The 14,313-nt window shown below is 47.4% G+C and overlaps 1 protein-coding gene across 3 annotated transcripts in view; it reads left to right on the forward strand.

The window, feature by feature from the left end:
* FYCO1 (FYVE and coiled-coil domain autophagy adaptor 1) overlaps window positions 1-14,313 on the forward strand; it is a gene marked incomplete at both ends in the record, with an annotated part of 47,928 nt that overhangs the window by 14,101 nt on the left and 19,514 nt on the right. For 2 of the 3 annotated variants that reach the window (XM_084247497.1, XM_084247499.1), the window contains 7 exons: window positions 1,364-1,454; window positions 2,073-4,496; window positions 5,529-5,621; window positions 5,876-5,994; window positions 8,059-8,226; window positions 10,840-10,989; window positions 11,600-11,836. In XM_084247497.1, the coding sequence (XP_084103623.1) occupies window positions 1,364-1,454; window positions 2,073-4,496; window positions 5,529-5,621; window positions 5,876-5,994; window positions 8,059-8,226; window positions 10,840-10,989; window positions 11,600-11,836 (3,282 nt within the window). The remainder of the gene's footprint in view (window positions 1-1,363; window positions 1,455-2,072; window positions 4,497-5,528; window positions 5,622-5,875; window positions 5,995-8,058; window positions 8,227-10,839; window positions 10,990-11,599; window positions 11,837-14,313) is intronic. The other variant, XM_084247498.1, reaches the window with a different exon arrangement.

A 14,313-nucleotide genomic window follows, 5' to 3' on the forward strand; every position in this document is an offset into this window, starting at 1 on the left:
TGTTTATTAATTGATGTTAGTATTGATTCAGTGATAGTATTCTGTCTGCGTGATTACTTATTTTGAAACTTGTCTCATATTTGGTTAGTTCAAGTTATTCTTGTGGTGGGTTTTTTGTTTTGTCTAACTTTCTTTTTTTTAAGAAATAAAATATAAATCCAAGTAAAACCTCACCCTATTGCCATCCTTCTCCCTCTCCCCCCTTACTAGAAGTAATTGCAGCCCTGTACTTGATGCATTATTGTCAAATATTTTTGTTTTACTGCATGTGCATCTGAATATTTTTTAATTTTGTGTATACATTTAAATTTGTGTATGTTGAATTAAGAGATAGTTATCCTTTTGCAACATGCTTTTATTCTCCCACATTATGTTTGAGATTTTTATCTGTGTTATCACATGGACTCACAGAGATGGAGAGTAGGGCTGGCAAACCACAGCCCTTGGGGCTGTGTGTGACACAGCTTCACCCGCTCTTTTACAAACTGCTCTCGGCTATTTTCATCCAGCAGTCTCAGAGCTTAGTTGTTGTGACAAACACCTAAGAGAGGAAGCCCAAAATTTTACTACCATTACAAGAAAAAGATCACCAACCCAAGGGTGTAGAATATTCTGTTGTGGGATTAAATCACAATATATCTGGTTCCCTTAGGTAGTTTCTTTTGTTCTACCATTGCTGCCTGGAATTTCACCCAGTCTCTTTTTGCAAACATGAGGCCATCTTTAGAGTAGATACTAAGAATTTGCTTGCTGGTAAAGATGAACAAGTTTTCAATTGACAAAATTCTAATTTAAGGAAAAGATTCTGGTTTAGTGAAAATTTGTTTGCTTTGCAATGTTCCTACTAAAGGAGAATGGTCAGAGAAGCCTGGGTGTTTAGACCAGTGCTGCCAAGCAGGCTGTCTGCAGTGAGCGACATGCTCCACATCTGTGCCGCCAGTCACATGAGTGGGAAGCAGGTCTTCCAGCCACATCCCGTGTGTCTAATAACCAGTGGTGACCGGGAGCTCCTAAGCACCGTGCCACCTTTATTGACCAGATTGAGCCTCACTTAGACAGGCACCAAAAGCTCAAGGAAGCTTAAACCAAAATTTGGGAAATGTTATGTCAGTTTTGTTTGTTTTTTTTTTTTTCTTTTGGCAGCAGGAGGAAAGTCATGGTGTTTAAACTTTGCATTAGTGTCCATCTGCTCCGACCAACATAAATGTGCTCTTTGGTAGAAACTGTTGGGTCTTGCCTTCTTGCTGGGAGGGTCTTTGTCCCCTTCCACTTGGTTAGCAGGTGGCCACCAACATCTCCCTGAGTGGTTATGCCAGTGTATTTCCTGCTATGATACAGGCATGTCTGTTCTGTGGCTTCACAGGAGGACAATGGCAGGCGGCCCCTCTGCCTACATGTGGAAACCCCCCAGCCGGAGCTCCAGCATGAGCAGTCTGGTGAGCAGCTACCTGCAGGTAATGGCAGAAAGGCCAGGGATTTCCTGACTGTAGTGTCAAGAAGGCTCAGGGCAGCAACTCAGGGCAGTGTTTTTAGCACCTCTTCCAGCCAGAGCAGGGTAGCACCTCAGTGACAGCAGTTGTTCCTAGAGTCCATATCCTTACATCAAATAGAATTTTAGCCTTCTAAAAACTAAATTCTTTTAAAAGCTTTTCACGTATTTAAAAAAAAATCAGCTTATCATGGTGGCGAAATCCTGTCTGTCTCCACTCAGCTGTGTGACCCCAGGGAGGTGGCTTGCACTCTTGAAGTCTTCAGCGCACTCATTCATAAAATGAGGACCCTAAAATCATTCCAGCTCCTAAAGTGGTTGTAGGGGCTGAGGAGGGCGCTCATGTCCAGGGCTTCAGGGCTTGACTTGGATAAGTGCTCAGTAAATTTACTGGGGAAGTTTAGTTTTATAAGAAATGTGAGTGTGTCATAGGTGTATATATAGCTTTGTGGGGAAGAACACTCAGCAAAACAAAAAAACTGATCAATGTAAGAAGCATTAAGAATAGAAAATAGATGAACTCTATAGTTTGTCCAGGCTGCCATGTAGCTTCATCTCCAAACCACTGGTTTTCCCTCGCCAGACTCAGGAGATGGCCTCCAGCTTTGACCTGAACAGTCCCTTAAATAATGAGGCGCTGGAGGGCTTTGACGAGATGCGTCTGGAGCTGGACCAGTTGGAGGTGCGGGAGAAGCATCTGCAGGAGCAGATGCAGCAGCTGGACAGAGAGAACAAGGAGCTGAGGGCAACTGTCAGCTTGCAGGGAGAGCAGCTGCAGATGGAAAAGGAGAGGGTTCGTGCTGCCTCTGAGGACAACGCACGCCTCACTTCCATGCTGACTGAACTCCAGAAACAATGGGAGGTCTCCCAGGTTGCACAGAACACGGTGAAGGAGCTGCAGAAGTGCCTGCAGGCCCTGGAGCTGGGAGCAGCAGAGAGGGAGGAGGATTACCAGTCAACCCTGCGGCGGCTGGAGTCCCTGCTGCAGCCGCTGGCTCAGGAGCTTGAGGCCACACGGGATTCACTGGGCAGGAAGACCCGGCAGTTAGCGAATGTCCCAGAGCAGCTGGGCTCAGCTGAGCAGAAGTTAGATATGGCACTGGACACAAAGGAGCAGCAAGACCTCATTCCCAGTGACTCAGCCCTGGAGGTCCAGGAACTGGGGCACAAGCTTCAAGCCCTAGAAGGACTGAGCACCAAGGCCGGGGAGCTCCATCTACAGCAGAGTGCCCAGCTGGAACAGCTGACCAAGGAGCTACAGCTGAAGGAGGAGGCCCGGGCTAGCTTGGAGTGTCTGGTAAAGGAGATGGCCCCTCTCCAGGAGGAGCTAGCTGGGAAGGGGCAGGAGGCAGCTCAGCTCCAGCAACAGCTACAGGAGTCACAGGCCCACTCGAGCTCACTGGAGGAAGAGCTGGCAGAGATGAGGCGGCAAGAGCAGCAGCGGCGGGAGGAAAAGGAGCTGCTGGAGCAAGAGGCCAGGGCTCTGACACGGCAGCTGCAACTCCTGGAGACCCAGCTCGCACAGGTGAGCCAGCATGTGAGTGACCTGGAGGAGCAGAAGAAGCAGCTCATCCAGGACAAAGACCACCTCAGTCAGAAGGTGGGGACTCTAGAGCGGCTTGCTGGGCAGCCAGGCCCAGATCTGCCCACGGCAGGTGGGAAGAGTGAGGTTCTGGACCCCTTAAACTCTACTCTACAACATGCCTGCCAGAAGCAAGAGGAGGAGCAGAGGGGCCCGCAGGAGGGACAGAAGGATGATACTAAGATGCAAGGGAGTGACCAAGAGGAGACGCTCCAGCAAGCCAACAGGGAACTGGAGAAGGAGCTGCAGAATGTGACTGGGCGCAACCAGCTCCTGGAGGACAAGCTGCAGGCCCTGCAGGCTGAATACCAGGCGCTGCAGCAGCGGGAGGCAGCCATCCAGGGCTCCCTGTCCTCCCTGGAGTCACAGCAGGCCAGTATCCGGCACATGGGTGACGAGATGGAGGCAAGCCTCCTGGCTGTGAAGAAGGCCAAAGAGACCATGAAGGCCCGTGTGGCAGAGAAGGAGGCCGCCCTGCAGAGCAAGGAGACAGAGTGCCAGCAGCTGCGGGAGCAGGTGGAGCAGTGTCGGCAGCTAGCAGAGGCCCGGGAAGGGGAGCTCAGGGCGCTTGAGAGCCAGTGTCACCAGCAGACCCAGCTGATCGAGACCCTCACAGCAGAAAAGGGCCAACAGGTGCTCGACCCACCTCAAGACAGCGCATCCCATGAGCTAGCAACCCAGCTGGCCCTGTCTCAGGCGCAGGTGGAAGTCCACCACGGGGAGGCTCAGCGACTGCAGGCTAAGGTGCTCGACCTCCAGACCAGGCTCCAGGCAGCACTGGGTGACCAGGAGAAGGTGCAGAGCCAGCTGAGTGTGACTGAGGCAGCTCTGAGGGACCACAAGGTCCTCGTGCTGCAGCTGAAAGAGCAGAACGAAGCCCTCAACAGGGCCCATGTCCAGGAGCTTCTGCAGTGCTCAGAGCGTGAAGGGGCGCTCCAGGAGGAGAGGGCTGATGAGGCCCAGCAGAGGGAGGACGAGCTCCAGGCCCTGCGTGAGGAGCTCTCCCAGGCGAAATGCAGCTCCCAGGAAGCCCAGGTGGAACACGCTGAGCTACAGGAGCAGCTCCACCGGGCCAACACAGACACTGCTGAGCTCGGGATCCAGGTCTGTGCACTGACTGCAGAGAAACAGCAGTTGGAGGGGACACTGGCCTGCACTGTCCAGGAGCTCCAGGCTACCAAAGAAGCCACCTCAAGGGAGCGAGAAGTCTTAGAAAGCCAAGTGGCAGGGCTGCAGCGAGAGAAGAAGAGCTTGCAGGAGAAGCTAAAGGTGGCCGAGGAAGCAGCCTGCTCACTGCCTGGCCTGCAGGCCCAGCTAGCCCAGGCCAAACAGCAGGCCCAGAGCCTGGAGTCTGCACACCAGGACCTTGACACCCTCAAGTTCCAGCTGAGCACAGAGATCATGGACTACCAGAGCAGACTTAAGGTAATCCTGGCCTTGACTGTCTGGCCTCTTGAGGCCTGGTGGGTATATGAGAGTGCAAGATGCACCTTCCTCCATGTGCCACATGAGGGCCCAAGTGTGACTGGGGGGCTGGTCCCATCCTGGTATAGTTCATCCCATCCTTCCCACTGCAGGGACATGTCAGGTGCACAGCGTAAATTCAGGATCTCTGTAGACAAGTTCGCAGTGCCCACCCAGAATTTTTTTTTTTTTAATTTCCAGCCAACACTTAGCTGGATGTTTACAAATTCAGTTTGAGGGCTTCTTTTGAAATCTCACAAGATCTTAAAGCCTATACTTTCATTTATCTCAAGACATCAGTTAGCAGGAGCTGGGTGGCGGCCACCCACTTTGAAGGAGGCCCATAGCTAGTATTTTTCTTACACTCGTGTATATACTCACCAAGCCCCTCTGCACAAGTGAGTTTGAGAGCCCTGCCCAGGTCTCCATACATCTCTGCAGGATGCCAACAGTTCCTGACTGTCTCAAGTGCTGTCTCTGGGTTCTCTGTCCCTTTTGGTGCTAGCCTGGTCACAGAGGCAGGAAACTCAGTTTTCACAAAGCCCTTGAGATAAAGGAGCTGATGAGAAGAGCAGTCACCATGTGCCCGTGACAGTGCACAAAGACAAAAGTTAAGCGTGATTATGGAGGACACAGGCAGGTGTCCATGGCGCTCCAGTTTTCAGTGCTTGTCATTTGTCTGCTGGCATCTCAGACTGCTCTTGACCCTCCACTCCTAGGCAACTGCAGCATTTCCACAGATGTGCCTCCCATCCCATCATCTGCCTGTTTGGCTCATTGGACCCCTTTTTCCTGCAGAAATTTAAATAATTAATTTGGGGATCAAGCCAAGTCTTTTCGTAAACTTGAAAGTATTTTGTTGCCAATGAAACCCAAAGTTTATTGAGTTGGGGGTAGAGGAGACAGGCTTGTATTACCAACTTGGGGTTATAGAGCTGTGGGAATCTCACATCCAGGACCCCACTTTTACAATCCGTTTGTCGTCCTTGCCAGGCTTCCAGTGAAGAGTGCAGGAGTCTCAGGGACCAGCTTGAGCAACAAGGCCTTCAGCTTAGGGCAGCTGAGGAGACTGTGGGGAAGCTGAAGGTAGGTTGTGCTGTGCGTCAAGAGCACCCCTGTGTGAGCCCTGATCTGAGGCTTGGAGACTGGCAGTTTCCACTCCCAGGGTGGGGGCCTCTCTCCCAGAGTTTCTGGGCCCCTTGAAGTTAAGAACAAAAAAATGAAAGCCCCTCCCTCCAGTTAGAGGTGACTCGGCCAGATCGGGCAGAGCACAACTTCTCTTTATAGCATCTTGCACAGCTCTAGCAAGTTGACTGTCCTCTCCTTGATGTCCTGTTCAGGCTGCGCAGGCAGATATGAGAGAGAAGCTGAGCTGCACTAACAACCACCTCTCAGAGTGTCAGGCCACTGTGCTGAAGAAGGATGAGGAAGGGGCAGCCCTGCGCAAAAACCTGGACAGGTTAGTCACCCTTTGTACCTGCAGAGCCAGAAGTATAGTTTTCAGGAAGCGGGTGTTTGGTGCAGTCATTTAGAAAGTCAGTTACTCACATTAAGTTCCAGACATCCTTTTGCAACCAAAACCACTCAGAAAGCGCTTCTGTGAGAAGCAAGCCCCAGAGAACCTGGCCGCAGGCCCTATCCATTTCCTTATCTCTGGCAGACCATGTTTCAGTTCAAAAACTTCATGGGTCAGAAAAACCTACATGAAATGAAAATTGGGGTATTATAATGGTAATACTAACAGCAAACATTTTAATAATGCCTAAAATGGAGCTGGCACTATTTTGAATACCTTACATCTCTTTCCTCATTTAATCCCCCCAACAGTCTTGTGAAGATGGCATTATTATTTTTCCCCATTTTAAACGTGAAGAAGATGGGACTCAGTGAAGTTAAGTCACTTTCCCAAAGTCAGACAAAGTGGAACCCAAACCATTTGGCTCCAGAATCTCTTTTCTTAACAAATACTAAGAAAAGAGAGCTTGGGGTTTTTGTTTTGTTTTGTTTTAGTGGACTGGTGAGTGTGTGCATGTTTTCCCCACCATGGAGGTTTGACTTGAACTCTTTCTTCCTCACTACCTCTGAGAAGTGAGGCAGCGGGATTAGGTGTGGGGTTCTCCCAAGCTCATCGAGTGAGTGAACGAGTGTGTCTTCCTGTGGACTCTGGCGCTGTCTGAAGGGTGCATCATGCTGCCACCCTTTCATCATGACTTTTGATCTGGTGGCCAGCCTCCTGGCTGCCCCACACCTCCTCCTCCTCAGGCTCGGGTGCTACTTGGAGTTGTGAGCATGAGCCAAACATCTGGTGATGGGGACAAGGTAGTCCTGCAGTGCCTGATTAAAACAGGTTTAGCAGAAGAAGGGAGGCATGTGTGCCCTCAGCAAAGGGAGGCATGCCAGGTAATCCTGAAGCTTTAAATTTACTACCCATCCCTCCCCTCCTACCATCCACCTTCTAGGCCCAGGTCCAGGCTCCATGGAAAATCCATAGCATGTTGGATGTTCAGTAACCGGGTATATATTTCTTCTTATCTGACTCTTCTAGAGTCCTGTAGGGCCCCAACTGCCTTTAGCCAGGTCATGTTTTCATCATACTTTAAAAAGAGAGAACCAGCCTCCTAACTTGGTGGTATTTTTACCACCAAGTATTTTAATACTGTAACAGTGGTTATTTGTAAGATCTCTGAGCAGTTGTTTTAGCTGCTCAACATTGCAGAATCCATCTGTCCAGGATTGGAGTGTGTGTGTGTGTGTGTGTGTGTGTGTGTGTCTGCACACATGCATATCCAACTATGTGATCATTTGAATTGACAGTGTCTCATAAATAACCTCCTGATAACTTTATTATGTTGGACCTGGCCGGGCTGGTTAAATAGAACTTAATTCATCTCTGCAGAGCCTCCTGTATAACAGAGGTTTTACGAATGTCTCAGTGGACCTTGGGGTGTAGAGCTCATCCTTGGAAAGCCACTGCCTTAGGGCATTGAGCTAAAAATGAGTGGACCAGGATAGAAAGACAGAGTGGTTCAGCTCCCAAACAGAGCGTCCCAAACAGGATTCTTTAGGCCTTGGGCCTGTCAGGTAGAATACCTTGCAGTGCAAATTGAGTGCCTACTGTGTCCCCAGGGCCATGCTCCATGCGTGCAGTCGAAAAGATACATAAAAGACAGTGTGGTCACCTCCAGGATGTAACGCCTCTGCCCTAGCCTGATACTTTTTCCTCTTGGAAATCCCCCATCACTAGCCATGAGCCTGACCTATCAGGCTCCTCTTGCCACCTCAGTCCCTGCCTAAGAGCCAAATATGCAGTTTCCCTCACCCTGGAGAGCTTGACCACCTGAGGGCCACCTGCTCTCCTGGAACAGCACTTGTATTTGGTGTCAGGAGGTGGTGTATGAAGAGTTGATGTGAGGGGATTTCTCCAAAACTAGGGGACCCCACGCTAGAGGCCAGGGTCAGTCCCACGGCACAGGGGTAGCTGGAAATAGTGGATATTCAGCAAAACTAACTACTCCTCCATTAGGACCCAGAAGGAACTCGAAAAAGCCAAAACAAAAATTCAAGAGTATTATGAAAGACTCTGCCATGAGGTATCAAACCGGGAGAAGAATGACCAGAAGATGCTCGCTGACCTGGATGATCTCAACAGAACCAAGAAGTACCTGGAGGAACGGCTAATAGAGCTGCTCAGGTGAGTGTCGGGACAAACGGATGTCTGGGGCCTTCCCCCAAACTTGGTTTTCTTTGAAGAAACGCAGCTGTTCTTGAAAGGACTTATCAAGGGAAATGTCCTCCTTGTCTGCTATGCTGTTCTTCAGGGCCCACACGCACATAAAAGGGCTGCATGGCCCTTGCCAGCCTTTGAAGAATGGGTTTCACTGTTCCCACCAGAGCTCAGCTGGTTTTGTGGTTTCATACTGCTTTGTAATTATTTTCAAAATCCGTGTGCTTAGCTACAAGTGACAGTAAATGATGTTTGATATCAGAGGAGTTTCCCATTCCTTTGCACTTCTATCTTGAGTCTTGTTCTCCTTCTCCATCCCACTTTTCCCCATTATCAGGGGCCCCCAAACCCCACTGCCTGCAGACAGCTAATGTCAGTGCGTGAGCGGAACCAGAAAGGCACACTGAGAACCCAGGGCCAAGGCATGCTCTGTCCCTGCCAGTTGTTACCATGTCGAGCCCAGAGTTGCCAGATCACCTTGCTTCTTAAGAGAAGGTGGAAATCTAGATGTTTATGTGAAATTGTCCTGAAATGGTGGCCAAGTCTTTCAAAAAGTTTTAACATTTTCTTATGAAAATTTTCAAATGTACAAAAACAGAATAGCATAATGCACCCCTGTACATCTCTTCCGGCTTTGTTCTTCAGCTTACAGCCAGTCTTGTTTCAGCCGGAGTCTCTCTTCCTCCTCCATTTCCTCTACTCCACCGCCTGCCATCATATCATTTCATCCTCAGGTATTCCAGCATATACCTCTCCAAGTCAAGGAGTCACCATCTTAAACAGCCATAATCTCATTACAATATTTGAATTAACTTTTTAATTCCTATAATCAAAGATCTAGTTAGTTTCAATTTTTTCCAGTTGCCTTATAATTTTTTTCAGGTCACAATCTAAATTAGATCCATACATTGCATGGTGATTAATCTTTTAGTCTGTCCCAGCCATCCTTTTCAATTGCTCTCTCTATTTTTTATACTTTTTGCAATTTACTGTTGGAGAAGCCAAGTCATTCATCTGTTAGCGTTCCCATAACCTGAATTTTGATTGTATCCCCGGAATGTTATTAAACAGGTTCTTCTAACCTTTTCATTTCCCATATATTGATAGGCAAAACTGGAGTAGTTCCTATAATGAATAAGGAGGGTGGTCCTCAGCCTGGCTGCATAGGAGAATCACTAGAGGGGCTATTAAAAAATACCCATGTCCAGAACAACTGAATTGGGATCTTTGGGAGTGGGGTCCAGGCATCAGTGAACCAGAACTGAGAACTACTGCTCTAGTAGAGGCCTTGTTCAGACTCAGGTTCAAAATTTTGGCAAGAATCCTTCATAAAGTGGTGTGTGGTTTTGGTCTTCTTTCAAGGTCCATATAATGCTATGAAATTTCTCTTGGTGATGCTAGCATTATGAATAAGCAATGCCTAGATCTACTAATTGAGGTTGCAAAATGGTGATACTAAAATATAACTAAGTTGGAAGCTTAAAAACTTTGCCCTCATGTCATCAATATACAAACTTGGAACTCAGAACATTTGTGACCTCTAAGCTCAGGCATTTTCCCAAACTGAGGAAAACCCCAGGTCCTATCAGCACTCCCACATTCTTAGGGTGTTAGTGCCTGGCCTAGGGGTTAGAAAGGACAACCTGAGGACTAGCTGGGAGGACGATGTTGGTCAGAGAATGAGTCTTCCTGCTTCCTGATCATTTCAAGCATCCTTGAAAATTCAATTCCATGTTCTGGCCATTGTGCTTAAAGAGAAAGATCCATGTTTGGCTGGTCATGGAAACCACTTCTTTCAAGCCCTAAATGGCTCTGGTGTTTGTCATCAGAGATTGAGATGCTGCCACTTGGGGCCACATTAACCCTCAGGATGCTGGTTGGAGGAAAGAACGAATCTTTCCGTGTAAAAAGCCATAAGCCCTGAGAGTGACCATTAGCAGCAGTGACCATTAGCAGCGTTCTCTGCACATCTTCCCTGGGGCATTGGGCATGTTCAGACATGCCAGATCTTTCTGAAAAGTCTCCCAGTTCTTTCAGGCTTGATTTCTGGAGTGGCTGTACCATCTCTGAGGAGAAAAGAAGATTAACATCCCATCAGCTTTCCAGCCTGGGTCTTCTCCATTGATTGGTTTTCACTTGAAACAAACCATCGCAACCTAGAGGGCCCAAGAACATTTAAGAGTTGTGTGGACCGTACCTTCATGGTCCTCGGGTGCACAGCCACAGACTGCTGTGGGGTTGTTTCGGCATGGTACCCTTAAGCCCTCGGAGGCCAGACCCCTGGGTTGTGTGTGACCCTTGTTGCTGGCAGTTCTTTGCAATTGCCAGTCTTACTCACATCAAGGGCCTGCTCTGTGACTTACTCAGTCAAGGACCCAAATATTGGGAGGTTCCTGCTGAGTCCAGGGCTAATATGGGGTCACAGAAGGACCTAACATGGGGGCGAGGTAGCTCCAAGGTACACATAAGTTTCCCTTCTATTATCTTGGAAAATTTGGAGTCAGTCATTTGTAATGAAACAGGGATAGTTCTGTTGTTTTCATGAACTCTTTCTTTTTTCCTAACATGGCTTTGTCCCAGGGACAAGGATGCTCTTTGGCAAAAGTCAGATGCCCTGGAATTCCAACAGAAGCTCAGTGCTGAGGAGAGGGGACTTGGGGACATGGAGATCAACCATTGCCTGGACTGCAAGCGGGAGTTCAGCTGGATGGTGCGGCGGCACCACTGCAGGTCAGCAGGTGGCTCAGGGGACAGCACCCACACCCGGCCAGAGCCAGCGGCTCCACATGAGGAATCCATGATTGGCACCATGCCTAACTGTCTAGGAAGAACATACTGCTATTTGATTTTAAGGAAGTCAGGCAGGGTCTCCCTGGTGGCCTAGGGGTTAAGTTTCAGTGCTGTCACCATGATGATGTGAGTTCGATCCCCAGCCAGGGAGCTACCCACATGATGCAGCAGACCTCTCCTGTCTCTCCTGCTGTTCCCCTCAGCAGTGTATTTCTGTTGTCTGCCTGTTCCGCTCCCCGCTCTGTCTCTGGTGAATCCTCTCACCCCCCACTTCCCTGGCCTGCATCCCAGTTCTTGTGTGCATAAATAAATCTTTAAAAAAGGGAGTGTTCAGCCATACTTCCTCTCCATGCTCTGGGGATCTTAGAAAACAAAGCTTTCTCCCATTATGCTCACCAAAATGGCTTTATTGGAATCTTGTGAAATGGACCTTAAGGCCACACTCTAAAGCGGGGGTAGAGGCAGTAGGATGAGCCCAGTCCTGGTCCTGAGCAGATCACTCCAGACCCACGTCATGTTGTCCTCATGCGCCGTGCTTCTTTCGTCCCAGGATATGTGGCCGCTTTTTCTGCTACTACTGCTGCAACAACTACATCGCCACCAAGCCCAGTGGCAAAAAGGAACGCTGCTGCCGAGCCTGCTTCCGGAAGTTCAGTGAAGGCACCGGCTCCCCTGACAGCACCAGCTCGGGCACTAGCCAGGGAGAACCCAGCCCTAAGCTGTCACCAGCCCAAGCTGGAACCCAGGCCACTGGAGGCCAAGGTCAGGCTCCTGCTACTACCCCTCAGTGCCTCCCTAGCCCTCCACCATTATACTACTGTTGGTTAGTTCAAAGGAACTAACATTTTACATTTTAAATGTAAACATTTAGTTCAACATTTTCCATACGTAGGTATTAAAGAGGTACTAAAAATGTGTTATTACTAATTTGAGACTTTCTTTTTGATGAAATTTAGATTGAAAGAGAATTGAAAAGGGAATGACTTTCTCCTGATATGATTCAGTGTTATTTAACTTGTGGTCTGAGTGCCTCTTAATTTGCATGCCACCAGCTGAACGCCACCCACACTTTGGAAAATGCTGTCTCCCAGAACCTTGGTTCCAGTGTCTGACACTCTGTTCCAGAGGAACCAAAGGACAGGAGTTGTGTCTGGAAACCACCACATTTTTCACTCTCTCATATAGCTCACATTCTCTCCCAGTGGCGAAGGAAGATGCATTCTTCTTGTCCTTTCACTTAGCCCAGCAAAAGTAGGATTTGCTACTTTTGCTCTGAGCATAGCCTAGAAGACCAGCCCAGGCTGTCATCCCTGGACTGGACTATGGAGGTAGGACACTAGACAGGCAGAGCTGAAATGACAGGCATAAGTGTCATCTTTGGTCAACTATCTCTGCCTCCTCTGGCTGGTCACTCCTAGGACTCTGCCTGAATCTAGACCAGTCAACCTTTAGAAAAACTTACTCCTCTTTTGGTTATTAACTGGATCATCAAGGAGTTTGGCAAGCCCTATTATTTATATTGTATACAAAGACCTGCTCATAGGTAGAGGAGTGTACTTTGTACAACTTTATTTTATCTCCTTTAAATCTTCTGCCCACTGTTTTGTTTGTTTCTAATATTGAAATCTGAGGGTCCTTATATATTCTGGATATAAGTTACTTATCGAATATATATTTTATAGATATTTTCTTCCAATTTGTGGTTTGTCTTTTCATTTTCTTTCAAAGAACAGAAATATCTTTCAAAGAGTAAAAGTTTATAATTTTTATAAAGTCCACCCTATCAATTCTTTTTCTCTTACATATCCGTTATTTTCTTTTGGTATCATGTCTGTTTTTGCTTAACCCAAAGACACAGTGATCTCTTGTCTTCTCCCAGAAGTTTATAGTTTTAGGTTGCGTGTTTAGGTCCGTGATTCATTTTGAGTTAATTTTTATACAAGCTATGAGTAGAGATTAGTGTTTACATGTGATTGTCCAAGTATTCCAGTACCATTGGTTGAGAAGTCTATTCTTTTCCTGTTGAATTGCCTTTGTGCTCTTGTCAAAAATCAATTTTCCTGATATGTGTGGGTCTATTTTGGACTTTCAATTCCATTTGTTTATCTATGTGCCCTTTCACCAACGACACTGTTATAATTACTGTAGTTTTATAAGACAGTCTTAAAATCAGGCAGAGTCAGTTCTCCACAATTTTGTTCTTTATCAATGAAGCGTTGGCTCTTTTAGGCTCTTTGCTTTTCCATATAAATTTTAGAATTAATTTTTCAGTTTCTACAAAAAAATCTTAGTCAAATTTTGATTGGAATTGCATTGACTTTCTAGATCAGTTTGGTGAAAATTAATATCATAACATAATTTAGTCTTCTAATCCATGAACGTAGTATAGCGCTCCACTTATTTAGGTCTTCTTTGATTTTGATTAGTGGACATCATCTTGTATCCCTGATGCTTATTTTCTCTTCCCTCCTTTTCCTCTTCCTTCCCTCTGCCAGCCTTGGAAGGCAGGTTCAGGAGTATGGCTGTGTCTATGGAAAGAAACCAGTTCCTGGCCCCTTTTTCAACCTGTTCTTCAGCCTCTATTATGCAGATGTTAGACAAGAAGACAGACATTTCTTCTAACACCTGGTCCCAAGTAACAGGACCAGTTGAGAATTTATAGCTTATATGAACTGTCCTTCTTGCTTACATAGCCCAAAAATCTTTTGCCCTGACTCACTGCCCTGACTCACTGGTGGGTGTTCCTGACAACTGGATGGCGTCATCTCAGAGTACTGAGGTTACTTGTTTTGATTTCTGACATTTCCTGTGTCCTCATTTCTTCCTTTCTGCCCTTCTTACCACCACCCCCCACCATTTACTTCAGACCCATCTTCATATTTTCCTTGACATGTACAAGAGAGTGTGGGGTAGGTGACTGGCACGGGAGCATCCTTACAGCATCCTTTTACTGAGTGGTCCACCAAGTTGGACACAGTTCCCTGATTGGAAGTGAGTGATCACTGCAACTCCTTGCAGAGCGAGGTTCCTTCCTACCCCCCAGTAGATTGGAGTGAAAATTGCAGATCAGATAGAACCCTGCTTTCAAAGCCATGAAATCATAGTCTGTGACTTGAGGAGCAAGGAGTCAACAGCACAGAAGTGTACTTACTGTTCTGTTAGGTTATTTCTGATAAGGTTTCAGTGGGGCTTTTCCTTCTAAATAAGGAGCCTCAGAATATATAAGAAGTTGAACCCTCTTTAAGCTCACAACTAAGAGATTTA

This window comes from Talpa europaea (assembly GCF_964194135.1).
Source record: "Talpa europaea genome assembly, chromosome: 11".
Classification (NCBI taxonomy): domain Eukaryota; kingdom Metazoa; phylum Chordata; class Mammalia; order Eulipotyphla; family Talpidae; genus Talpa; species Talpa europaea.